Raw genomic sequence first — 27,001 nt, forward strand, 5'->3', positions numbered from 1 at the left:
AAGTCTTTTTTTTTTTTTTTTTTTTTTTAATACAGATGCGTTAGATGAGTTTTTCAGCAGTAAAAGTGCTTAGCTCAATCAAGTCTGTGAAACCTGCTCGGTTGCAGTGATTTTCAGAAGTATGCTTAGACGTTCATAATGTCTCAGGCATCTATTACCATCTTCCTGGATCTCTCTTCAATTAACCCACTTCACTACTTTTTTCAGGTCTCATCCTACAAGCAATTCTATCTGTGAAAAATACTGTAAGCAACATTAATACCTGCAAAATGCTGCTGCTGCTTCTACATTTTCTGCATTCCTTGCAAGGTAATGCTTTGGTTCAGCGTTCAACCAAAAATGCTATTGTAAGGCTTTAGGAAAAGACACATTGAATAAACACACCTTGGAGCTTGAGTAAAAGATGACAGGAGGTCCGTTAGGGAATCAAGAGCAGAGCTATCTACTCCATCTCTAAACTTTAGGCAATCTTCAGAATATACTAAGATTCACATATCGGATGCAAGCCTGTAGAGCAAGAAAGGAAACCACTGCAAATAGGTGAAACGTGAGCAATGATATGGGCAAGTTGATCTTCAATGTGTGTTATAGGAGCACAAAGAGAGGGGCAAGGGATTTTGTTGTTGGTTTGTTCTTTTTGTTTGTTTGTTTTTTCCTAATAATTAAGATCATCTACTTAAGATATTAATTGCCAAACACAAAAGACTTAGATTTAAAGTATTTGCTGTGTAAGGGTGAAGTACTCAACTGGACGGCAGAGGGGGTAATTCTATACATGCAAGAAAAGGTTGTTCCAGCAGCAAAAGGGAGGCCTGGAATGAAGCTGTGGAGACTGCCATGAAAGGAACAGATCGATTCACAGTGAAGATTACTGTCAGTGAGAGATGACAGTGCATAGATCAGCATAGCAAGAACATGAAAGGAGAGAAAAGAGTCATGAAAGATGCCACAGAAAAAAATATATTGAAGCAGAAAGAGGGACTTCAAAGAAGGAACTCTATTCCTTTTTGGGTTCTATACTGCAAAGGTGAAGTTATTGCTATGATTGCAAACAATAATGGGGAGGGGGAAGAACTTTTTGACCTCTGAAGAGTGTAAGCAAGAGGCATCAATTGAGGTGTTTGTCATGAGTACACCACACAACAGATAGTTTTAAAGCATTCCCTGTGATTAAGATGATCTACAAGGAAAGAGACCTAAACCAACTTAAAAAGCTCTTCATAGTCTTTCTCACATGGCACTGTCTCTCAAACTATCTCAGTAACTTGTTTAGTTTCTTTGGAACTTACATAAACATTTGAAAATGCTTAGTAATTCGAGAAAAGCAAACTCTGCCATGAACATAACAGGCGTGAATAGAGTATGTTTTACTAAACTACCAGTTAGTAGTTGCAGTGAATTTACACAGTTGGGTGCTGTCAAACACTTTGAAATATCCACCTGGCCAACATAATGGCTCACAGGTTTCTAGAACACAACTTGTCTCAACTGCTAAGAGGACATTAGTGAAGCCACAATAAATATACATTTCTTGTGTGCAAAGCAACAGCTAAGGCAAAGCACTAAAACTTTATTTGTAAAGTAATCAGGTGAAGTAAATAACAGACAAAGTCTGTTAGTACCTCAGCTTTATCAGGATTTTAAGCTAATAAATCATACCTTGGTTAAGTGACTAACAACCACCAAAAAATACTGCCATGAAAAGCAGGACACAGCCTCTTTTTTGGCTATGGAAGCTCAAGTGACAAGTAAAAATTTCTTGTTCTTTTTTAATTGGAAGATACAGGGTAGTGATAATGAGCCATTCTGAAACCTGTCTTCCTGGGAGACAGGATAAAAACCAGCAACTATAAATATCAGGGACAGTCTAATAAAAAATGATGACATTCTGTTGATTTATTAACTCTTCTGTTTCACACATTTTCAAGAAACAACTTCCCTAAAAAAATTAAATATGTAAGTTATGCCTGGGAGCATCAGCATTCATACGAAAATTTTGCACCTCAAAAGCTTGGAGCAATCAAAATGCTTTTAAGTAGACCATTAATTCCAGTTTCAATGTTTATGCCTACATACTCAAGTTGGATAGTAACAGTAGGCGATTAAATCTTCAGAACCTACAGAAAAGCCAGACAAAATACTACTCATATGACTACTCCTTGACTATGACTTAGTAATCTTTGGAAACATGATTTAGAACTCAGTCATAAAAGAGAATGAATGGTTCTGTTACATGGGTACCCTCAATACATTTCATGGAGCTGGAGCAATACAGCTCACTGAAGCTCTTTGACAGTCGTCTCTTGCACACATCTCTGCACAGCACAAATGACCAATTTCTAATATTCAGCCTCAGAAAAGTAACTCTTGATTTCACGTTCAAGAACCTGGCTCGTTATTGTTAAATCTTTATCAAAATCAAGTCAACCTAAGAAAAAAATTATATTATGAACAGAAGTTTTGGCAAGACAAAGACGACACTTCATGCAGCAGTTAATATAAAGAGAGGATAATAGCTCTGCCAAAGACAATAAATACTAGAAGAAATGGCTTTCAGTTTTAGAGGCCCTGAGCAATATTGCTGGTGTTCATTTTAAGATCTGCTTCTACAACACAATTCCCTTGAGATTATTCTTAAATGTGAAAAGGATGGATGTTTTTGTTTTGTGATCATTCACAATGTTGGCATTGCAAACCACAGGCTTGAACTGAGGTGAGAGTTAACATCACTTTGCCACTAATTTCTTTAAACTGCATCCTTCTCTTTCTTGATCTCCCTTCCCCCCACTAAAAAAATCTCCAGGCATTACTATTGAAAATATACTCAAGTAATAAATCATGTATTTGCTCTCACGTGACTGGTATTCATTAGAGTCAAAGATCTCCAAGATCTGCCCCCAGAGCGTATTATGTTACTGAAACATAGAAATAGCTGCAACACAAAATTTTGCCAGAAAAAGAAACACAAAAGTAACAACAAACTGTCTCTCAGTTGGGCAGAAGAAAGAATGTTCACAGAAATATGTTTGAGGGGTAAATCAAACCCCAAATTCTAATTAGGCAAAACCAGCAGTTTAAACCCAAATGAGACAAAGGATTTTTAGCTAGAAACTTCTATAAAGTATACACTTTTTTTGGTCACCCAGGGAGTTCTGTTTTCAAAGAGGGTTGGGGTAGGTTTTTTTCTAGAAAGGAATGAAAAAAAAAGAAGAAAAAAAACCCCAAACCACTGCAAGTTAATGCATTATGTATCTTTGCTTTGGTTAAGCAACAACATGCCCCTACACTCACTCAAATGCTTTGTCCCCTTTTATTGTCCAGTTATTTTGCTTTACTGAATACTACAATCACTTTGTAGCAGAAGTGACATTACTTCTCTTCTAGGAGAGAAGTAATGATCTTCCAGTGATGTGGTAACCTGACTGAATCACTGGAGTCTGAGCGGGGAAAAAGAACACTTGATTCAGCTGCACATCTGGGTTTTATAAAGGGTCCAAAAGCTTAACACTAACGTGCTTCAGGGCTAAAACAAAATCTGAGGAGATCACAGCAGTCAAGAAAGAAGACAGTGTTAATCCAGGGCATATCGTGCTCTTCACCACCACTCTGAAAATTAACTTAGCTCAGCTAATTTTGCATCTCCACTAATTGTGTGTTGTGTATGAGTAAGCAATGACTAAGGAAATGTCAAAGCTATTCCATATCCTGTTCTTTTCCTGAAGAAAAACATGACAGGCAGAGAGAATACCTCCCATCAGGCCACAACAATTCAACAAAGGCAGCTATTTGTTTTAGCAGGAATGAAGTAACCTATGTGCAATCTAAACATTGCCAGTCATTATAATCACTTGTTACCACTGTGCTGAGCATACATGGTTCCCCCAAAACAATTTACTACCCAAAAATCACTTCAGATGTTCAAATACATGCATACACAGAATTTAAGCTGGAAAATACACAGAGAGCACAAAGTTACCCAGTATATGAAAATTCCTGTTCTATGGTACTCTGGTTATTTTCCAAAGTTTCTGATTATGCATTGGTAACCTTTGACCACTGGCTAGAAAGGCAATAAAAATACTGAACAATACAGAACACAAAATGATGCACACCTTACAACCAGGATGAAAATAACCAGACTGCTAATGAGGTAAGAAAAAGTGGCATCGGTACTAAACCTCCTGTTCAATTCCTCCCATCTGCGAGGGCAGAAATCAGCATTAGCCAGCTATAGGTATCCACCTCAGAGGCACCGAGTTGTCCCCTCCTTACTGACAACAGAGGAAACACAGGCGCCAAAAACTAGCTGTTGTGAATTTCAATGCTGTTAGATGCTCAAAATAGCTGGACTGACCTCTTCGGGCTCCGCTTTCTCCCCATTCATGTGCCCCTCTCAAATTCTTGCAAAGTGTGAGGCAAAGCACATACACAGAGCAAAACAGTGGGATCAGGGAGAGAAAGGAAAAAGTAGACTGCTAAAGAGTAAACAGAGTGGAAGAGTAAATACACTAAAGCACCCAAGTTATATGTCTGATGAGGAGGGAAAGCAGACGAGAGGGGGCAAGCGAAGAAGAGGTAGGGGAAGGGAGAAGGCCAGGGAACACAGTGTTTGGAGGCTAGAGTTTTCACCTATCCATTATGTTTTTCTCACAGGAACTACACAACAGAGGGGCATTAGGCTGGAACGTTATCCAGCACGCACCGAGCTGGACTAAAGTAATTTATAGAAGAGCTAATCACTACGTGCAATACCCAGGCCAGACTGCTCAGAAAACCGAGCAGCACTTCTAGATGTGGCTCTTAGCAGTCATATAGTTTTCATCCAGGGGTCCCTACCAAAGGGGTCTTCAGTTAGCACTGATAAACTGCTGCCAGCCTTGTAATTTCATCTGCCATCATGAGAATAATATCATGTAACTTCATCTCTCATCATCAATAACGTTACAATCAATAAATGAGGATGAAAGTACAAGTTGAAGGTGCACTATGAGCAGCACACTTCATAATGTGTTCTCACAACAATGAGCACAGCTACTTACAAGCACAGATCATTCTTTCCTACATGCTTTGGCCAGAAGTAACAAGATTGCTAAGGGGAAAAACTTTTCAAAAAATTAATTCATAAAACCCCCCCAAAACTAGTGAGTCAGATTGCAGTAGAGTACCAAGAAACAACAGGATTGCAAGACTGCATTAGAACTTGCCCAATCGTCAGTGATACTCGTTGATTAACAGAAAGGTGACAAACTCTACAGAAGCAAGTATCAGACACTCTCACCTCCCATGTTGATGCTTCCTCCACCCTAGTCTCTTCTCTCCCCACATTATCCTTACCTTCTCTCTTGAATCCATACCCCAAGCATTCTAGAAAAAAGTAACCATAATTTCACAGCGTAACTCAGGGATTTTCTGCAAATTGAGACTACTCCTTTGCATTCGTTCACTCTCATTGGCATTTAATTCTCCTCTCCCTTTGTTCAGTCAGCTACAAAACCGGACCCTGGAGGGAGTTCCGCAGGGGTTCTGGCTACAATGGCAATGGCAGCCTATCCGTACTGTTCCCTGTGTCCTATGCCTACCTGGTCCTAATCCTCTTAGGTCATGATTTAGCTTCTTGCATGCTGAAAAGGGTTAACCTTTACTATTGGATGTGCAAAAAAAATCTAGAACAAATTATGGCAGACAACTTTCTGTTTAAGAATTTAAAAAATAACTATGTTCACTTGTCTGCTATTATTTCAACTCATTTATCAGCTGCAGACATCCCACTTACTGTTCTGTAGTTCCCTGGACTGTATCTAGAGCTTTTGAAAAATAGATACAGAAAATTTACAACTGTCCAGACACTTCCTACAATAACTCTTTTAATGTAAAAGTGCACATTAGCAGAAATTCAGCCACTTCACTAGTGGAAATGCAGCCTATAATGTTTTGCAAACAACAAGAAGCATATAGCTCCCACACTAGCTACACGCTTCATAACCGTTTCAAAGATGCCCATCCCGTTCAGTATGAAGAGTGGCCTGGCACCACACCGCAGTCTGCCAGAAAAAGAAAACCATCAAGCAGAAATAGAGCTATTTTCTTTTTCATGGTAGCCCTCCAAATAAGTGTTAAAGAATAGGTTGGACTTTTGAAAATCCTTAGTTTCCTCCAACTTAAAAATCAAAGAATATTTTAGGCTTGTGGAAAATAATCATTGGGCTGAGTTCATAGGCACGACAGAGGTGTCAGCATGATGATAAACTCATGAAAAATCAAAATTTATCACCACCTTTGGAAGGCACTTTGGATAAGCTCTGGGTAACAATTTATTATTGATAGCGACTCTGAGTCAAAATTACTGCAACCATGAAAATGGCCTGCCATTTAGGAAACTACAGCTAAATGAGAGCCTCGGAAGTTGATTAGAACCAGTTTCGAATCCCACAGTATGGCTGGGGAGCTATTTAGTGGAAGATTTCAAGTATTTCAAGTATAGTTTGAACTTGGTATCAGAAGGAATGGAAATGTCGATTTCTTTTTGGGCCTATTCCTTTCCAAACAGAGATCAAGTGGAAAAGGAAGGATTGGGTCTAAATCTCTAACACAGATGCGTGTAACTAGCTGAGCAGCCCTCAGGAAGGAAAGAAAATGCGCATAAGATGTCTGAATAGCTTTGCACTGTATTAGAGGTTCTCCCCAACAAGGCTTTAGCATCTTTCTGAGCACCCAGAACAACCCAAATCCCCTGTTCTTGTACTCCATTCCTTTGGAGCTCTGCTTTTGCCAGGAAACAAAACTTAGAGGGAACGAATTTCCAGGCCACAATGTGGTGAGCTATTCTGGTTCTATTTAACCATCTCGGGAAACATTCACAGACTAATGCTGCTGCACTCGGCAGCAAGACTCAAAACTTCACTTCCCTCAGCCCCTAAAAGCCTGCTTGGCTCATTAACGCATTGCCACTGGTTTTATTCAGCCTACCTCCCCTTCTGCTGGTATGGAAAGAAGATCCCTGGAACACTGTCTTTTCTTGACAACATAATTTCTTGCTCGTGGTGGCACATGCAGCAATTAATCTCTGATGGTTTCTCACTGGGGAAAATCTGACCCACTATACTGAGGGTCCCACTCTCAAAAATCTCTCACTACTCAATCTTTCCAAAATCGTATTCTTCTTCCACAAGGCAAGTGCCAAGTAGGAATATAATAAAAAAGCCAGCTCCTACACATGCAGTGATATGCAGAGGAGAAGCCCTCCTGGTTTGTCCATAGTGTGCTCTACTTTCTCCATTATAACAGCTTTATGTCTGAAAGCTCTTGCCCACCAACTCACTTTCTCTTACACACTGATGTGGTGCTGCCGTTTCTACAAAAGGCAAGCACTCTGCCCATTAAACCTGTTTCTATAGCTTCTTCAAACTTCTACCTTGCCAATTAAAAAACCCACAACTCCAGCACTGCTTGGACACACGCTAGCTCACTGTGAATCCAAACAGTAAATCAGACGCGCAACCTGAAACAGACACACAGAGCTTGGACTGCCACCACCAGAAAGCAGCCTGAAGGTCCCTTTTCTTTTTCCTTGGCCTGAGATTCTGATTCCAGCTTTCCCAGTGTTCAAGTTTATTGCGTTCATTCTCCCTGAAATTAGAACTCTGCAACCTGCCCTGTGCATGCCTCTAGGAGCTATGGCGCTCTCAGAATCTGCCATCACCTAGGAAGAACTGAATCACGCAGAAGCTATTTAGGACACCAGAGCTCACAGCGCACAGATTTACATAGGTTCCTGTCCAGGAAGTTGGTGGAGATCAACTTTTCAGAATATACTCCCAATACTTACATTTGCCTCAGACTTTCAGGCAGAAGAACTACTGGCAACAATTCCGTACATTGCATATACAGACCTGTATATAATCACCTCCAGGTTTGACTTCAGTAGAGCTAACTTGATATGTTAGCTGCTGTTTTAGACCTTGGGCTAAGGCAGATTAAAAAAAAAAAACAAAACCAACAAACAAAACAACAGCAACAACCAAGTACAACACTGATTCAACAGCACGAGTAACAAAGAAAAAAGTTTACAGGAGAACAAGGATAGTTGCCCATGGGGAGAATATCTTAAAAGCTACGGTAAAGTCATACTTGGCAAAATTCAATAGATCTGGTAAACATCAAAGATAAAATTTAGCAGGATAACTCCACCAAGTACCATTAAAAGAAAAATGGGACCAGCAGGGTTACCAGCAAAAAACAATGCCAGGCCTAATAGCACTGATCTACCAGAAGCAATTTATTATGACACCAGAAATAGCTATTTTCACAGTGGATGCTTGAAATGAAAACTTTAAAGCTTCTTTAAGTCTTGAGCTATAGCAAAGTATTCAACCAGCCAGCCAAAATAGCTGAAGGGAAATAGGAAGGCCACATGTGGAACTAATTACTCATGTAGAGGCTATGACAAAGAACATTTCTCCAGACTTTTCATGGGGGCTTCACTTTCAGGAAGTAACTCTAATTACTGTTCAAGTCTCGGCAGCCTGCATGCCGCTGACAGTTCCAAGAAAAAATGAACCTATTTGCCCTTTTCTTGGTCTGAAATGCCAAAATAGAAAAGCACAACTACAGTCATTAAAAAGAAACAAAATAAGCGCTGGCTTATTGCATTAGCTTCCCGAGCAGAATCCTTTTTATAAATTCGTTTTTTCAGCCTTCACAAACCAGCAAATTCTGCGTCTACATTAACTCGCTCTCCGTTGGCTGCAGTGAAACTGTACATCTTGACTTTTTACAGCTTTTCCATACTGGGGCCCACTTCCTGCCCAGTTGAAGAAAAAAATCTGGCCTGAAGATGAAATGACTGCTTAACATTACACTAAAACATCTGGTACCATTTTATACACAGACCCATGTCTGAGAGCAGGCAATTCTAGCGGTCTCACCAGCGGCACAGTGCATACCCAAACCTCCCCAGGGTGACATCATCCCATATATGGACTCTCAGGCCCAGCCCTCCCCCTTTTCCTGGTCCTAAATTCATTGCCAGATCCCCAGTCTGCTGCAAATGTGCCACGTCAAGACTGGAAATCACAGCACTTCAGTGTGTTTCAGTGAGTGCTGCAGAGTGTGAGGGAGAGCCGAGCACAACCCGTGATGCAGGAAGGCAGTTTTTCCCCGAGACTAAAAGAGGATTTAAAATAAATAAATAGACGCGTCCGGAGATCCTGCTCCGTCGCCCCAGTGTTCAGACTACCTGTTCAGGACAATGCTGTTGTACAGTAGTCTGCACATTGGTTAGACTGGGCAAGGGAAAGCAGCGGCATGGACTATTGGGGACGCAAGTTGCTATTGCCAAGGAGAAGACAGTCATTGCTCCTTTCAGATCTCATATACAGTATTTTTCTTCACAGGTTTTGCACACTAGGGAATAAGAAACGCTAAGGGACACTGTGAAAAAGGAGGACTTCAGAATAAAGCGGGGAAGACATTCTGGTAAGGCCTACTTTGGAAGAACACCTGGCCTATGACCTGGCGAACCTAGGTGACTCCCCTCCCCCCTTCCTCCAGTCATCACTGCAAGAAAGATGGAGCTCTGATGCTTTACTAAACCCCGTGCAAGAAATGAGAGAGGTATATTGCCTAGAGGTATACTACCTAGAGAAGTGTACAAGAGTAAAGTCAGTCATTTCTTTTTTTTTTTTTTTTTAATTTAAAATAAAGCTTTTTTTTTTTTCCCCACAAACTAAAAAGGTAAATTTAATATTTTTTTTTTTACTTGTAGCAATCAGTATAAATATTTAAGGAATATATAATTTTTTTTAATGCAGAAAAAGGCTTGCTAGAAGTATGTATTCTGAATAGCTCCTGTTGTGAACTATGATCTGAAGATCAGTTTTAAGAAATTATTTTCTCTTAAAATAATAAAATAATAGAAAAGAATGCATGAATATTATTTTAAATTACTGTAAACTTTGGAAGAACTGTACTTAGATTTTATATGTAGCTGAAACTTCTTTGCAAGTAACCTATGCTCTATGTGCTAATGAAAACTGGGAGGGAAACCATAGGAAATCTATGACTAGTCTGTGCTAGGCTTCTGCCGTGTAGAATACAAAATCGTTGATTGTCAGGAAAAATTACCTCAAAGTTCAGGACGTGATGGAAAAAAACCCCAATAAATAAATAAAACGAAACAAACAGCTTTCCATCCCGATACCTGGCTGGCCATTGCCTGTAACTGATCAGCACCGATTGATTGTTGCCGCTCTCATGTATGCTTTGAATCGCTGATATTTCTTCTAACATTCAAAATTTTAAGTTACTTTGTCCTGAATCCCACTGATAAAAACAGGATTTGTAAACGAATGCAGAAGTTTGCTTTGGTGAATTTCCAGCTGTCCTGATAGGGGAAAAAAAACCCTCGGGCTGAATGAAATCCCCACGGACAAAATAATACAAAAAGTCTGGGCTGCAATTTGATACTAGCTGAACTCCAGAGTCAGCTCCCCTAAAGTTAACACTAGTAACAAACTACTGCAACTGGGAAAAAAATCCCATCGATATGGTGCTCGTTATTGCCAGGAAGGCTTTGAATAGCTATATTATACAAAGAATTAGCATAAATATGCAGCCATTAGTACTATAACCAGCCAATTTTGCAGAATGTGTGTTATATTTTAGACAGCCTTGATGCTGTACCTTTTTTTTTTTTTAGAAGATGTATATTATTATTATTACCTTTTTCATTGCTCCTTCAATAATCAATAGAAGTCCTATGGGCGAGAGATGGTCACGCAGCATTAGTGTGACTGTGCCTATACTGGCTGTCTTAAAGCCTACGAAGCAAGAACTAGCACTGTCATTTCCCTCAGCCTCCCATCAAAGCTTATGTATTTTGACTAAAATAATTCTTTTTTAATGTATATAGACTCTTATAGGTTATCTACCGTCTTTGCCTTTATTTAATGGAAGTTTACCTTTGGGATTAAATCAGTGGGGTTTAATCCATTATAGTTTGAGTAGACGGAATTTTTATTCTCGTTCTAGTTTAAAGTGGAGTTACAACACACAGTTAAATGTAGTTATGAATAGGAAATCTGAAGGGACAGGAAGAAATTAAAGGAATGGAACCAAATTCAAATTTGCATTAATATTTCTTAATCTAAGTATGATTGCTGGTTTAGGCATAGCAAATCTGAAAAGTTTTATGCCTCAGATTTTGTTTAAGCGGTAGAAAAACGTTTTCAAATCTTGTTAAGAAACTTGCTCAGTTATGCTTTCAAGAGGAATATGATCATTTGCAAATATTTTTTTTCTATCTAGTGCTTACTTGCATAGCTATTTTTATATTTTTTTATAATTCTGATCTAGAAATTAAGAAAGGAAGTATTGTTATCCAGTGAATAATAGGCTCTCGGTGAAAATACTGTTGAAGATAGCCTGCGCTAACTTTTGCTAAATAAGCAAGGACAATGAAAACATACGGAACTAGCGTTTCTCTTATCTCTAGCCTACTATTTGCATTAATCTTTATTTTAAATGACCTTTCTGGATTTAGGAAGTGATTCCCCTCCCATACACCCATGACTCTTCAAAGTTACATTTTTAGACTGTAAGGCTGAGATCTAGGAGGCCCCTTGGCATGGGGCTTGGAAAGGAGGCGGGGGGTGGGGGGGGAAATGCAGTGTGCAAAGCAACAGATATGGAAAGAAAGCCTGTATTGTTAGGAATGAATAAGGAAGTATATCTGCTTCGGCTCAGTAATCAAAACATTTTCAAAGTGAATTAAGTGATTCTGTGGTTCTTAAAACAGTGCTGTTGCAGTTGAAACAAGTTCTAGTTGATCATAATCATACAGAAAAGATTTCCATAGTTATAAAACATCTTAAATGTTTTAAATATGCATGTCAACAAACACAAGATAGCTGTGTACAAATATTTCAAGAGGGGAAAAAAAAACCCAACAACAACCCAAGCATTACTTTTTGCAATGACTAAAAAAAAAAAAATAAATCAGCAGAATTCAATGCATAGTAAGCCATGGTCAGAGTTCTGTAAAACCAGGACGATACCAATGCTTAAGCCTGTTGTACGAACTCAATGAGACAGTTCCTTTTACCATAGAATGCACAAAAACAAGAAAAGCAAATTAAAGCCAACAGAAACATTTAAATAGGTGAATGTTTCAATATAATGGACTTTCTTTCATCTTTAAGGAGCATAATTTTTTTCAGCACACGACAAAATTAAATAGGGAAGAGAAAGAAAATAGTTCAAACCTTTTCTAAAAAGGAAAAAGGCAAAGAAGGGTGGGGGCAAGTCACTTAACTTTACAGAAATAAATATAGAGCAAATAAGCATCCAAATGTGAACAAAACTAGTTACTTTAAAAAAACCATGTCATTTGACATTTTTCTGCCTTGTCATTAAGTTGCATGTTGTCTTCTGTATTACCATTACCAGCGCTATTTAACGCACCGTATTTTCAGAAGACTAAAAGACACTGCTATCCTCTCCACACTCCTTGCCCCCCTTCCTGTACTATCACCGGGCGTCCGCAGACATTTCTGCGGACCACCCAAGTATCATTGCTATATGGAAAATATTATTAACAAAATAGCAAAATACTTGCATAAAAAAAATCCAAACTTCTAAACAGAGTGTTCAATTATTATAGTATTTTAATCAAAATCTGTTAAGCAGATTGGAAAATAAAAAAGCCTAAATTTTAATGTGTGGGGTTTTAAATACTAAGTGTTACTCAAGAGCATAACTTTAACTTGCAAAAGGCTTTGCTTCCTGAACTGTATTAAAAAAAAAAAAAATTCTAATTGAAATAATATTAAGGGTCAGGTTTAAACCTACAAAAAGAGAGGAAATGCCACAGTTAAGAATGAAACTTTCCTGAGTAATGCTACTGTATTTCTGTACTGCATTTTACGCTGCATTGCAAAACAGTATCTAAAAATAACAACCTGTCCTTAAATAAAAAGTCCTGATCACAGTTGGAGAGAATACAATTCTCAACTCAATTTCCAAGCTACCAATATTTAAAGTCAGATCCTTAATATAGGTTTCTGTAAATACGATATTGGCAATCATGAGGAGGGGGGTTTTTTTATGAGTATTCTAAAATATTTTCGAGCCCTTTACTGACTCAGTGAATCAACCAGATACAGCACACAAAAATGTAAAGTCCTTTTAGCAAATCAACTACAGTTTCAAGGAATGTCAGTTTTTAAATAAGAATCAAGTGGAGATAACTAACCAGTTATTAGTAGTACCCAGTGAATTAATCGAAGGCAAAAAAAATTGCCTTGGTTCAAGATGTAAAGCTCTTTGCTGATTTTTGATGAATTCTCCTTGTGTACAGTTATTAGAAAGACCGCACAGTCTTTCCACTTACAACTTTTATTCCCAGCACAACTGCCCTGATAGCTGTTAACAGGAAACCTATTAATTAAGGCATACTTCTGTTCTTCCAATCCTTTTATACTCTAGGTTGCCAATAAATTTTCCTGTACAATTCTTTACTATTTCAAGAAGGATCCATAACACAGAAACTGAGACCTGAATTTCTCCCAGACCAAAGATCCTTGATTTCTTTAACAACTAAACACAGAAATTAAATTTGATGAAATCTATAAAACCAGCAGTGATTAATATTTATTTTTAAAGTACTTCTAATTTGCCACTTTTGTTTTTCTTTAAAATGGTCAAGTGGACAGGAAGACATGGCAACTTAAAGTATACACTTAAAATTTTACATAGAGATACAAAAATTAAAGTAAGCATACTATAAAGTCAAAATATTTAATCTCTTGGAATTATTGTTTCATGTATGAATTAGCCAGTCATGTTTTGTGCTTGATTCATTTCTTTAAGAAAGTTTATTCTATCTTGTTAGGTTCAAGGAAAACTGTATTTGTGTAACTGCTAAATTTAATTTGTACGTTTCAACTTGTATATTAGCTAAAATGCGTCCTTTTCTTTATGGCAAAATAATGATTAGAGCTAGAACACCTGAATAATTACATATTAATTTATTATTAGTCTAATTTAAAACCTCAACACTATCCCCACCTTTAGCCTTTTGGTAAATTCATCCCTTTTTTAAGCAGTTTTCAGGCTGGAACTTTAAAGTGTTCTGCTGCTATATTCTGTATGGGATATGTCTGAGAAGGGTTTGAAAGCACAAGCTGGATGCTTACCTATGGTGGCACTAGCGAGCAACAGTGATTTAAGAACCCCATTATGAAACAGAATCATTTAATCTGCATAGAAAAGTGTTACAACTATTTTTCCCCCTTTTAAGCTTCCAGTGTGTTTTATACCTTTTGAAACAACCCCCCAGTCATATTGCAAATGTCACTGCTAAACTGGATTACAGTCACTGTGTGTATTTTATATCCAGGAAAGTCTAGCAAAGTAGCACATCTTGGGATGTGAAATGATGCTTTTTGCATGCTTTGGATCTGTAGCGTAGTCTATATTTAACTGAAAAAAAAACTTACGAAGTTCTACGAAGTTATTGTATTTTCTTACAAAGTACAGATTTTGAGAGAAAGCTAGATTTAAATAACATGCAAAGCAAAATACTAAAATATCATACGTATACAGCTTTCCCATATTAGCAAAATTGATATAACATGCAACCAGTTTTCTTTCCAGCACATTCCCTTAGGCTGGGTTAATGTGCATGTGGTTGCCTCCATTTATACAGAAAGATTTTTATTTTTAACATGCCAGATTATTGTACTTATCTGCTCCTAGAAAAATATGTACTGTATAAACATATCCTTTATCTTGAACTTCAGTATTTCTGTGCTTCCAAGAAGAGTAAAAACATCTGGTTAAATTACTATGTGTGAGCACAATATGCAGGCAAACCCCTGTATGAATTGCATATAAAATAAACCATGCCTTCAATCCTTTTTGTTTTCCCAAATGTTCAGTGTGATTGATATCACATCTCTGATATATGTCAGCACAATGATAACTGATGTACCAAAATGCTTCTTTTCTGAATAAAATCAAATTCTGTTCTTGTTCTACAGCTCCCAATGTTTTAAAGTTTAATTCTGTTATGTGTGTTCTCCCCCAACAAACCCCCCCCAAACCGGAATGGTACAAACTGTTGCACACCAGCGGTGATGGCTCCAAGGGACTGGCTGGACGGAGTTGTCATGTGTCTGCCTGTCTACACTTGCTGTGCAGAACATCCTCTCACCTGTACAGCAGGCACAGACAGGCAGTCGCATGACAACCCAGCCTGAGGGACAGCCGCCAGTGGGAAACCGCTCTGACACACCAGAGCATCTTCACCAACAGCTCCAGCCAAGAGTCACTCTGGATCTCAGACGGCCGGTCAGTAACCAAGCCGCGTACTGCAACCCACCTAGAGTTAAAACCAACACTGCCTATAAAATACAATAAAACCCACTGCTGAAATTTTTACTGTGCTTCCTATAGTACTCTTTTCCTAGTTGTTCTCATTAACTCACTAACCATAAGTTTTATTTATACGCAGCTTTGCGGCACCATTGTATGTTTCGTCCTCTCATTTACTTGTCAGGCATAACTCCAGCAACTTACATTATTAGATTATTGTCGGTATAAAAATCACTAACATTCCTGCTAGCCACAGAAGCCAAGAGCAGCTTATTGTGTGGCAAGTTAATTTTGTAAACACACACAATGTCAGGCCTTAGAGTAACTTCTCCCCTTTCCACTTTCTCACCTCCTCACTTATTTTTGTATCTCCCTCCCAAATCACGTAAAATTTTACAATTGGGAATAAACTCTGAAATCATAACACAAACTGCATCTGTCACTGGATGCTGACAATACTATTCTCTCCTATTGAAACAGAATGGAAATATTTTATTGGTTTAAGACTAAAGGGGATTTTTCCAATAAGTGTAAATTTCACATTTTTAGAAAAGTTCTTATCCTAGAGTGCAGCTTGACATCCTTCGCACACCAGTAATGCCAGCGAAATCTCTGGATGCTTTGTAAAGAATAAAGTCGCATTCGCTGACCATGCCCTGTAAAAATGTTACACCACTTTACAAATGGCATCCTTCTGTTTACAACAGAAAAGAGCGTTTTGATTTATAAGCTAGGATGGCGTTCCGCATTCCCAAAGTCCATTTTATCCTAAAGTAGAAGTGGCTAATTCACAAACTTCCTATTTGCAGGTTGACTCTCAAATGAACCTTAGCACAAGAGCTTACAGCTTTTTGCACTATTTAACAGAACAGTAACAACTGAGAGCTAAGATGCTCAGATTTAGCCTTTTGTGTGTGTGTAGGTATGCTTTATAATACTTTAGCTAGTATTACATGGAATAGTCAACGAAATAAATCGGTGTTTGTGAGGTCAATGAATATGCTAATCTTGCACTTAACAGCCTCGAAATAGCACACAATATTTTTCCTTCATTTCATTTTAAGCAAGTTGAAAAGCACAAAGTCACGGTACTAGTCACGCAGCAAAGTTATGAACACAAGCAACTGTATGCAGGGTCAGAAACTAATCCAGATTACTACTCACATAACTGATACTATAACTGCTTTAACCACACTGTTCAAACATCAACTTGATATTTCCATATTTACAAGCCTAAAAAGCATTCTTAGGCACTGATTCCCATCTCCTCGGGAATAAAATCCTGTTGTATGTTTGTGCAGCAACAAAACCACGTCAAGAAAACAATCGTTTCTTTTATAATACTGATATCATACAACAAATTTTGACATCTTTGGCCAAAGTAACTTGCTTCAAAATACATTCCACTGTGGATTCTTCACTTATAAAAGCTGCAGCTCACAAATAAAGGAAATAATTTACATCCTAACGGCACCAGCAAGCAACCACTTGCATTCAGAGAGTGATTTTCATGTCCGGTAAATTCCAGACTACAGAAAATGGGCTCAGCTTACACTAGAGGGGGTACACAGCCCTAGAGGTCCGAGCAAGCGCTGTAGCTTTGTAAAGCACATTGTCAGAGCTCTCTGGTACACAAGCTGCTACAACATTCCTTACTCAGGGGTCAAGGCGCAGGGGGAACCAAACTCATCACTGTGGCAAGAAAACAAAGGTGAGACCTGACTTTCTGCATCTTCTCCAGCTGCAATGGAGAGGCTTTTGCTACTGTGCAAGGACCGCAGAAGTGATGGGCCGAGTGGGAAGCACGGGGGATCTTGAACTCCCTACGACCTCACAGCGTGCACAGCACTACTGAGCCCAGGCACGGCCCAGACACATAAACATGGGTATCACTTCACACATCACGCAAGACTACATATCTTACCGGGGTGGGAATACACCAGCATGCAGCCATTTCGATAATCGTCTGAGAACAGGATGTGACAACTACCAAACCAAGCTGAAAGTGAGGAGAACATTTTAAGGAGAAGAAATGTAATTATAAAAACTGGAATTCAGCCAGGACATCAAATATTTGCTTCTTTATTCTCAGAAGTCAGTAGTTCTGTTTCTGAAACAAGTCACTGGTGTTTTGATTAACCTAATGGTCAAGCTGTGGCTTTGACCATCTTCACAAGGTATCTAAAACAGAGCTTACTAAGTTTTTTAAATTCTTCTGAGAAAGGGCCAGTAAAAAAAAAAAAAAAAATTAAAAAAAAATCCAACATAACTTTGTGAACTTTTTCCCAGGACAGAATAATCAAAGTATACAGCAAATCTGTACTTAAGGAGGAACTTCTGCCACCAGCAAAGCATGGAATATGATGCTGTTATCTTCTCTTACCACTCTAAGAAATTCCTGAGTGATGTCCCATGTTGACCTGAATGAACTACTGGTATTTTCACGACTATCAAAACAAAACTGTTTGGCAATTAAGAGACATTATTTTAAAATATGCATATAAAAATCAGACAGTGGCCAATTCCCTCGATGTACTATTCTGAGATTCTCAGGTGACACTCTCTAAAAATAAATTGTTTTGATAGCATGCTAAAGTTGCATAACAGAAGACATTCCATAAACATTTTCAGGAACTTTCACATCGCATGCTAAACAAAGATCAGACTCAGAAAAGCAACACCAAAACTACCTCAAAAATTGCCACAGCACATCTTAGATGCACCTCCGAGTGCCTGAGACAGAACATAGCAAGAGGTGTTAACCTCACCACATCACTTATTTTAGTCAGTTACCAGTACCTAATCTAAGACGAGTTCTAGTAGCTTCAAGGTAGATCACAAAAAACATAAGCTTCAAATTTTCAAATTCATAAAGGCACCTTTCCGTTTCTTTTTAATTCATTTTTATGTCATTGCAATAAAATACTTCCAATTATATTTTGGTAATCTTGACACCTCGCACTTGGCTCCTCCCCTCTGTCTGACATGCATTCATTTTCCTGTTACAGTAAATACATTTGAATCCCTTTACAACTTAAATACAAGAGCAAGGGGCAAAATCTTCAAGATTAACCTAATTTGTCCCTCAATCTTAAGGTCTTTCCCAAAATAGCTACTGACTCAGGAAAAAAACACTACTGACCAATACAGTTTCCACCATCAACAGGATTACTGAAGTAACTACCTATGATAAGTACCAGAGTCTGAATTCGCAGGACTCAGCAGAGCTCTGGCTTATGTATGATGCACTTTGCAGGACCTCTCCCCAGCAGTTCTAGAAGATCCACTGCAGTAAAACACTAAGTTACTTTAAACAGCATATGAATTGTCTGCACAGTACCCAGCAACCAGCTCCGTTTTCTTGAGGTAAGCCAGTGTTTTGATTATTACTTAGAATAAGATGAAAAGATTGAGTGATGGTTTAGAGCTCATTTAAGTGTCTCTCTTTACCTATGCTTCTTTCATCCAATGAAGTGGTTCACCCTAAAAATTGCTAAATTTTTGCTGAAAACATTTAATTTAAAAAATTATTTAAAAAATCAGAAAAAATTACAGGATTTTTTGTGGGTTTTTTTAAAACGTAGCTCATTTTTTCTATGAAAACCAACACAAACCTTTAAAAAACCACAAGGGCTTTACTGTAGAGCTGACAGTATACCTAATAATCCCATTTTAAGCTTAAAAAAATTAACAAGGACTACTCTTCAGTTTTGGATAGAGAGTATCATTACCAACATTGTTGAAAAAAAATAATTAAACAGAACAGACAAGCAAAAAATTGGTTCCCAAAGCTGTCTAACAACATATCCAATAAAGTGAGCAACCTGGATGCCCTATTTCTCATAGAAATGCTTTTTCCAGTTCTGATACTACTCACTTTGGATTTACTGATCAGCAGTGATATTTCTTATCAAGGTGTATTTTTTTTTTTATTGGATTTTCAGTAGCAAATTTAAAAATCCACACCAACCAGCCGCAGAACTCTGCAGACAGGCTTTTCAGCCTCTCAGAATATGAGGCCAGAGAACAACTGTTATCACAACATTAATTGCTGTAGTTACTTTTAGGAGTAACTTTACTTGGACAATTTATGATCAACTTACAGTAGGTGTGTAAGAGCAGTCCAAACAGGCATAGGACAATAACCAGGACATTCCAAAACATTTTAGACCAATGTATGGAAACCACAGGAAGAGAGGAAAAAAGTAAAATGAACAGAAACACCCCACAGAACACCCTGTATTTATGTTATCAACATTTCAACAGAAGTCTTAGAGGGTCGGCATTCTCCATGAATCAAAACCAGAAAATGTAAAGGACACAGGTAAAACCTTAAAACATTTTTTCAGTTCAAGTCTGTACAACCTGATTTAATATTTTAAGCTGGTATTAGAAGACTGAATAAATACTGGTTTTTCCCCAGTTAAAAAAAAAAATTAAAAAAAAAAATTCTTCATTCCTTACCTCATCATCTTTATACCAGGACAAGCTTTCTGCAGTTAGAACGAACCAGTACTCCTTGGATCCTCCTTTCATGATGCCAATATTGTTGATGGTCAGCCAGCCTTTCCGGATGACCTGTGCAGAGGTGCAGTCAGGCACAAGTTTAGTTCATTACTCACTTGACATAATTCTGCTGCTGCATTCATTCTTTTAAATAAAGCCTTGCTAAGTAAAACAAGAACAGGTGCATTTTTTCAGTCTCTGGCAAACTCAAAACAGACATTTTGCAGGTTCCTATCATTCAAGAAAAAAAAAAAGTAACATAAAGTGAATATAGTGTTTTCAGTCAAAAGGTTAGAGAAACAGAAGCCTAAGTATTATCTTGTTGTACTTACAGCAAGCAGGAATGAAGGAAGGATCATATAAACCTGAAGATATTTATTTGCCGTATAATAACACATTGTAAAAATCCATACAATCTATATATGAGTACTCTGTTCTAGTCTAATTGTTAAAGTCATTTGTAAAGTTGGACACTAGGAACAGCACCTAGTTTCTGGTGAAGCAAGCGGCTTCTGGCATGCATGGGGTATTTTCAGAAGGGGTTGAATCAAGTGACAAAGTGGAGAGGTCTTCTACAATTAATTCGAAATTGGAGAGGTCTTCTACAATTAATTTGAAATTAAGAGAGGAAGCAGTAAGGAGAGGTCTATGAGAGCGATTTTCTTCTCCTAAGGTACAAAAGAGGGGGGGGAAAAACCCAACTAAGGCAGGAATAAAAATCAGAGGAAAAACGGGTAAAGCAGAACTTTATAAAATAGATACAAGCCAAAGATGAAAGGACAGATGGGAAAGCATACCCGTAACTACTAAGGCCAAGAGCCTACATCACGCAAAGAGGAAGAGGGACAAAAGAAAACTTGAGGAATGAGACAACACCAGAGGTGAAGGAGACAATGGTCATGAGAACTGGTTTATGGATCATATAGATAGAAACTTTCAATTTTATTGGAACATTTATTGTTTTCCAATACATATATGAGAAAGCAAACATTACTTCTGAACAAGTCAACAGAACTCTCCCAATCACACAGATGCAGGGAACCTCAGCTATTCTGTTTCTCCCCACGGCAACACCCTTTACTTGCTTATGAAGTACTGAGACAAAAAGAAGAAGAGCTCAGAGAAGCCCTTCAGAATTCCCTCAATAAGGCCCACAAGCATGGACGTGTGTAATCAAACGTGAGTTTCCTTTTGCTCTTAGGGAAATACACAAGACTGTGACATTCCTCTCATAAGGCTTTACAAGACTAAGAAGTCCACTATCAAGAGATAATCAGAGAAAAAAAAACATTGCTCAGTATCTACTCCTTGTTATCTATAAGAGTTTTAGAACTAGAATTCCTTCCCATTCAGCATGCACGTTAATGTAAGCTCCCTGAAGAAGTAGTAAGAAAACCACTGAAGATCCAAAAACACTCTATGGGGTTTCAGACTGTAAGAAAATCACTAAGAAAACACTGATTTGGTTCTGAAGACTGAGTAAGCTATGAGAGAACTGGACACGACTCCTGTAGAGACTCAAGGGCATAGCATGAGCAGACTGGACAGAATAGCCTGTATCACAAAGGCTTCTGCAGAACTTTGTCATTATTTTTAACACTGATGTTCAGTTAAAAAAAAGTGGAGAGGGGGCACTACTGTTTACAAATAGACACAGAATGCTTGTGCAAGTTAAGGGAAATATACTGATACGAACTTGATTACCCATCAAATTCTCATTTTATGATGTTTATTGAACTGAAACTTTTAACAGACAACAAGCAACATGCATATGTAGCCAGCGTACCGGCCTTCATGCAGCTGCCACAGAACAAGTTGTGGGACCAAGCTAATTTCATTTTTTTCTGTGCTGAACTACACAAATGCAAATGGAAGAAATTTTAGGAAAAATCCAGGAAATTAAGGTTCCCCAAACACCTGAACTTAGCTCCACAACAAGATGAGCTATATTTGTACAGCAGACTAAATACTTCATAGCAAATGTGAAAAGGTGTTTATTCCCACACTATAAAGAAACTGAAATAAGAGACTATGAGAGAAGCAGCTGTTGAACCATGCTGTCTGCAAGTGAAAATGCTGTGCTGTTCCCTATAAAGCACATATCCACATACTGGAAGCACAGGCAGCTGGGCCAGCACACTACTGAAAACTGGTTTGGACACACATCTTAGAGAGGGTAAAAGATTTGAACACAGATGTCATGGTGGGGATAGAGAGGTGGTTTCTGGAAGCAAACCAGTGAGAAACACTCAAGTAGCATGTTCAGGAACCTCACAGGTGATGAGCACTTAAAAGGGAAGGAAAGTAGCACTCTGCTTACTCCATTCAGTGCTTTCCCTCATCATTACCATAGGCTTTGTAGCACATAAGAGTCAAATTTTCTCAATTTGACCAGAACTCATTTGTGGTAGAGGTCTCAAAACCGACCAAGCCAAGATTTTAAAATCTAAACTATACAAGCCATTTAAGAAGTAATAAAGCTTTTAATACATCTAACATAGGAACTACACTAGTTGCATAGCTCCGAAAGACTGTCTTGCTCCAGTCCAGCACATCTCCCCACAGATGCATAACCATCACTGGGTGTGGGCAGAAACAAGCTGACTTGCTAATACAAACATTGGTCACTGTCTTGTAAAGGAAGGAATTTGCCAGTTGTTTCCTCAAAAATCCTGTGTGCTGAGGATTAGATCCAGCTGTCATTCCCACACAACACTGCATGAAGAGCAGGGCACCAAGCTATAGCAGGATCTCGGGTACGTGTTTTTCATGTGCAGTTTTCTAGACGTGTTTATCTATAGCCCTCTGAGAAAACAGGGTACTGTGTTCTCTAAAACAGCCTGGATCACAATTATCTAAAATACTTGGAAGCAGTTCCAGGCGACAGCAAGAGAGAGAAGATGAGCTTAGTGTGCTACACCTCATGCTCTTTTCATTCAATTGTTCCTGTTTCCCAAGCACATTTTGTTAACTACAGCTACACTTTCAAAATACTCAGTACTAGTGTTGGGGGCAGGAGGAGGTAGACGTCGGATTAAGGTATAAGCGCAAAACAAAGTCAGATTAACCAACATAGTTTTACTTTCCAGAGAAGATTAATTACACCTTAGACTCCAGCCAATTTCTCAAAAGATAACTCAAGTTATATTTTAGAAATAAGTGTCCTTCCACGGGCAACAAGCAGCAAAGATTTTCAAAGAGACTTTTGAAGTTAAAAAAAACTCTGATGGGGGGGGGGGTGGGGTGTTTGGGTTTTTAACTATTGCATTAGCTGTGTTGTATTGTATTTTAGCTTGAAAAATGGAAATAGTGTGTTTCATTACTGTTTTCACTAGTTCATTTTCTGGTTGGTTTGGATTTAAGAGATCCATTTCAGTATTTTCTATCTTATTTCTAAATGTCACTCTGTGCAAACCGGATTTTAGTGACATGAGTTATGAACTTCAGGAAGGTGAAAAATATGGGCATTGCCAGAAGCTAGTGAAGACAATATTCTGACCGGTAGTTGGACTCCATGTACAGGATGAACAAGAGATGACACAGTTCCTTCCTTCAGGGTCCTGATATCTAATCTGGGTGTCTGAAAAATGAAACTTAGAGGGTATGAATGCACATGAGCAAGGCTGAAGGAAGTAATTTTCTGATAGTTCAGCTGCACAAAACCCAAATTATATCTGTTGTTCTTATTCTCCGCCACTTCACGGATAAACAGGAAAGCAGGATTTGACACAATAGGTACATTTTAGGTATCGCTGCATGACTTATTCATTCCATTAAATATAGGTATTTGTAAAAAATATAGGTGTATGTAAAAGAAATACATTCGAGAGTAAGTGAGAGAGAAGCGAAATTGGCTGGGCAGACGGAAATACAAGTGTCAACATCATGAGACCGGCCACTTCTGCAACAATACAAGCAGTGGCATTTGTTGAGTTAATATAACTCTCTATTAAAGTTACGTTACGTAACTCCATTGAAGTAATTTTGAATACACGACTCCCAGCACTACTCTTATCTTCTCATCATTGTGATAACAGCATGCGTTACCAAATAGTAAGCACATTGAGAAACTTAAAACTGCAATAACTACTCTGTGAGGCATCCTTACAAGCTATTGGTTCTTTGCATTCAAATATGAAGATTGTCGCACTACAGAGGCTAAAAAGGAACAACACATTAGAGGGGAAGCCTAATACAGTATTTCACTGTAATTTGCCAAATGTCAGAGCATACATTGATCAGATTTGTTCTGAAGCTCAACATAAACGAGATCTTGTGACACTGCTTCCCCCCAACCAAAAAATCACTGCACAATATACCTTGTAACTTAAATACAATGACAGTGGCTTAAGTTCTAAATACATGTCTACTTTCAAGAAAAATTTAGTCTTTACTGAAGCAAAGCACTCAGTAGTGAGAAACTGAAATATCCTTCCAAATGTAGTTAAAGACTGAGGTGATTAAGTCAATCATGAAGGAATGTTAACCTAAAAAATAAGTATAGTTAAAGGCTCTTTCAAACAGCAATACTCCTCTAGTCTTGATAAGGTGAAAATTCAAAGCAGCACGTCTCATTCAAAGATATTTCAAAACTTAGCATCACGTGGTTGTCCATGGGCACCACCTCTTTTACAGAAACACCAGCATTTCTTAACAGAACAGCCTTGTCAAGACTTTTCATGACCACCTCACTGACCATGGCACAAGTTTCCATTTCCACCTACTTGCTTAAAAAAATTCTGTAAACATTTTTTCCTGGGTCATGCAAGGTAATAGGATTTAAGTGTATCTGAAGAAAAGAAGCAGCAAAGTATGCTCCAAAGCAGGATTAAAAAGAAAATAGGGGTTACTAGGGAAAAAGTTACTTATTAGCACAATATTTCAGGCCAACTGATGGGATCTGAATGCTACTTGTGTCCAGAAAAAGTGAATCAGATTGCTGGCATAACGCTGTCAGAGAGGCAGGTCAAAAATCCTTCAAACCCAAACTTCCAAATCACTTGGACAGTGACTGGAATCTCATAGTTGAGATTAAGCCCCTTCTCCAATTACAGGGGCTACTTCAAGCACAGCAGCAGATTTTGCTGCAAAAGTAATCCTCTATAATTTGAGTCTCTTGCATTCTCACACACAGAGTATCAGTTGGGCACATGGAGCATTGACACCTTCATCTTCAAAGATTTATCATGAAGGGGAGCTTTAAACACTAAATTTTAGTCACCAAAACAAATACCAACACACAAAATACACAGTTTAAGAGCGGGTCAGCTTTCAGATCTTGCTAGCGTGCTGTGTAAAACCAAGCATTACACTGATTATTTCAAGCAAATTAGAAGACAGACTAACCTGTGGCTTAAAAAGAAACTTTGTGGAGTCAGGTCAAAACCTCAGGCGGTAGCAAAGAAGAGACAAACAAAAAAGGCCAAAGATTAAGCGTGAGAGGATAAATTAGTAGTAGAGGAAAAAGGAGCAAAAACATGTTAAGAGGAATTGGCGTTACACTTCTTCCAAAAATGCAATATTGCTGCACTCATTTCTGAGATACACAGAAATAGTTAATAGTTATCTACATCATTCCAGTTCAAAGTAAGCTACAAAAAAGAAAAGCAGTGGATTGCAAATGAGCATTCCCCAATTTGGGAAAAACTTGATGATCTTGATCTCCCGAGAGATTCAATTCAACTGCTCTTAGAATCAGTGCTGCCCAGTCCTTTTTCCTTCATTGAACATTAGTTTAAGTTTGTTTGAAATGATAATGAATATAATTTGATGATGCGGCAACAAACTGGAAAAACGTATATGTTTTCATCATAGACATTACCAAAGAATGCACGTGATACAGAGATCTACTTCTTACACCTAACCATCACTGAACCAGGAGTAACTTGTTATAAAATTAACTGCTGTTTAGACAATTAATTCTAATTAGTAATATTAAAGGCATTCACATATTTATTTACTCATGAGGTGGAAGGGTTAGAAAGGAGTCTGTTCGTGGTGTATTCATCCTCCTGGTGCTATGAAAAGAATGCTCAGAAGACTTTAAATACTTCTAAGTCTATTAATAAAACTCATTTTTTCTAATCAGAAGTAATTCCTTTGTATAAACAAAATACCAGTAACAGTACCTGTACCCATAAACAGCACGTTCATTTAAGCAATAGCTACTGTTCCTTTTGGTTACCAGAAACTTATTTGCCCACCTTTCAAAGAGAGGTTTCCTATGAATAGAGGCACTTACAACAGATAAATACTGCTTTCCAGTTATATAATAAAATAAACATCAATTAGTCATTTTAGTTTGAGAAACTCAATCAATTATAAAATGTTAATTTTATTCAAAGTTTTCTATAACATTAAGTTATACTAGTTCATACTTGTAACAGCAGGTTAGGAGCAGTTAAGTGATGAACCGCAATTACACTTTGTTGAGGAAATGTTACAGACAAGACGGTTTACCAGTAAGTAGTTTAGTAGCAAGTATTCAACAAACCAATGAGTTAGAGACAAATTTTGCCCTCTGAGAAGCTAAATGAAAAAGCAACAATAAAGCTTACAGAACTTAGCTCGTACAATTTGCCTTGAAGGCGGTAGATTGGTTCCCTGAAATAGCAAATTGCAAAAATGAAGTTTGATTTCAGAAACATTTTCTCATTCTTTTCAACTCCAAACAATTAACTTACAAACATCTGTTTATTATCTTTAAAATAAAAGGTTCAGCAAAGTCCTTTATATCAAAAGTAATCCAGTTTCAACATTTAATTTAAAATGCCAAGCTGCTTCTCCATTTCTTTAGAGAGACAACATTCACTTAATTAAAAAATCATTCATTTTATTTGTGTATTTTTGAAGAGTCAGATAATTGGTCGATTTTCCTTTTATGGGACACTCCAAAGTGATGACAGTTGTTGTGTTTGACACATGTTCCGGCACAGCTAGATAAGAAGGAAATCTCTCCTCAAAGAGGAGACACTAGCCTTTGAAGCCATTTCACTGTTTAGACCTTTCAACTTTTTTACATTTTAATCCAAACCATACATTACATCAAAAATGTCACTCACACTGGCCAGGCTCTGGAGGACCATCACATCCAAGTTAATGGATTATTTTAACTAAAGGCTTA

The 27,001-nt window shown here is 38.0% G+C and overlaps 1 protein-coding gene and 1 long non-coding RNA gene across 6 annotated transcripts in view; one reads left to right on the forward strand and one right to left on the reverse strand.

Moving 5' to 3' along the window:
* DNM3 (dynamin 3) overlaps positions 1–27,001 on the reverse strand; it is a 183,153-nt gene that overhangs the window by 105,678 nt on the left and 50,474 nt on the right. For 4 of the 5 annotated variants that reach the window (XM_075760263.1, XM_075760264.1, XM_075760261.1 and 1 more), the window contains exons 14-15: positions 26,452–26,481; positions 19,837–19,950 (exon numbers count right to left, since the gene is read on the reverse strand). In XM_075760263.1, coding sequence (XP_075616378.1) covers positions 19,837–19,950; positions 26,452–26,481 — 144 coding nt within the window. The remainder of the gene's footprint in view (positions 1–19,836; positions 19,951–26,451; positions 26,482–27,001) is intronic. The other variant, XM_075760262.1, reaches the window with a different exon arrangement.
* LOC142602790 (uncharacterized) lies at positions 9,042–10,689 on the forward strand. The gene is made up of 2 exons (XR_012836588.1): positions 9,042–9,092; positions 9,393–10,689. It is a non-coding gene; the product is annotated as an uncharacterized LOC142602790 (long non-coding RNA).

The sequence above is a fragment of the Balearica regulorum genome, chromosome 8 (assembly GCF_011004875.1).
Source record: "Balearica regulorum gibbericeps isolate bBalReg1 chromosome 8, bBalReg1.pri, whole genome shotgun sequence".
NCBI lineage: Eukaryota > Metazoa > Chordata > Aves > Gruiformes > Gruidae > Balearica > Balearica regulorum.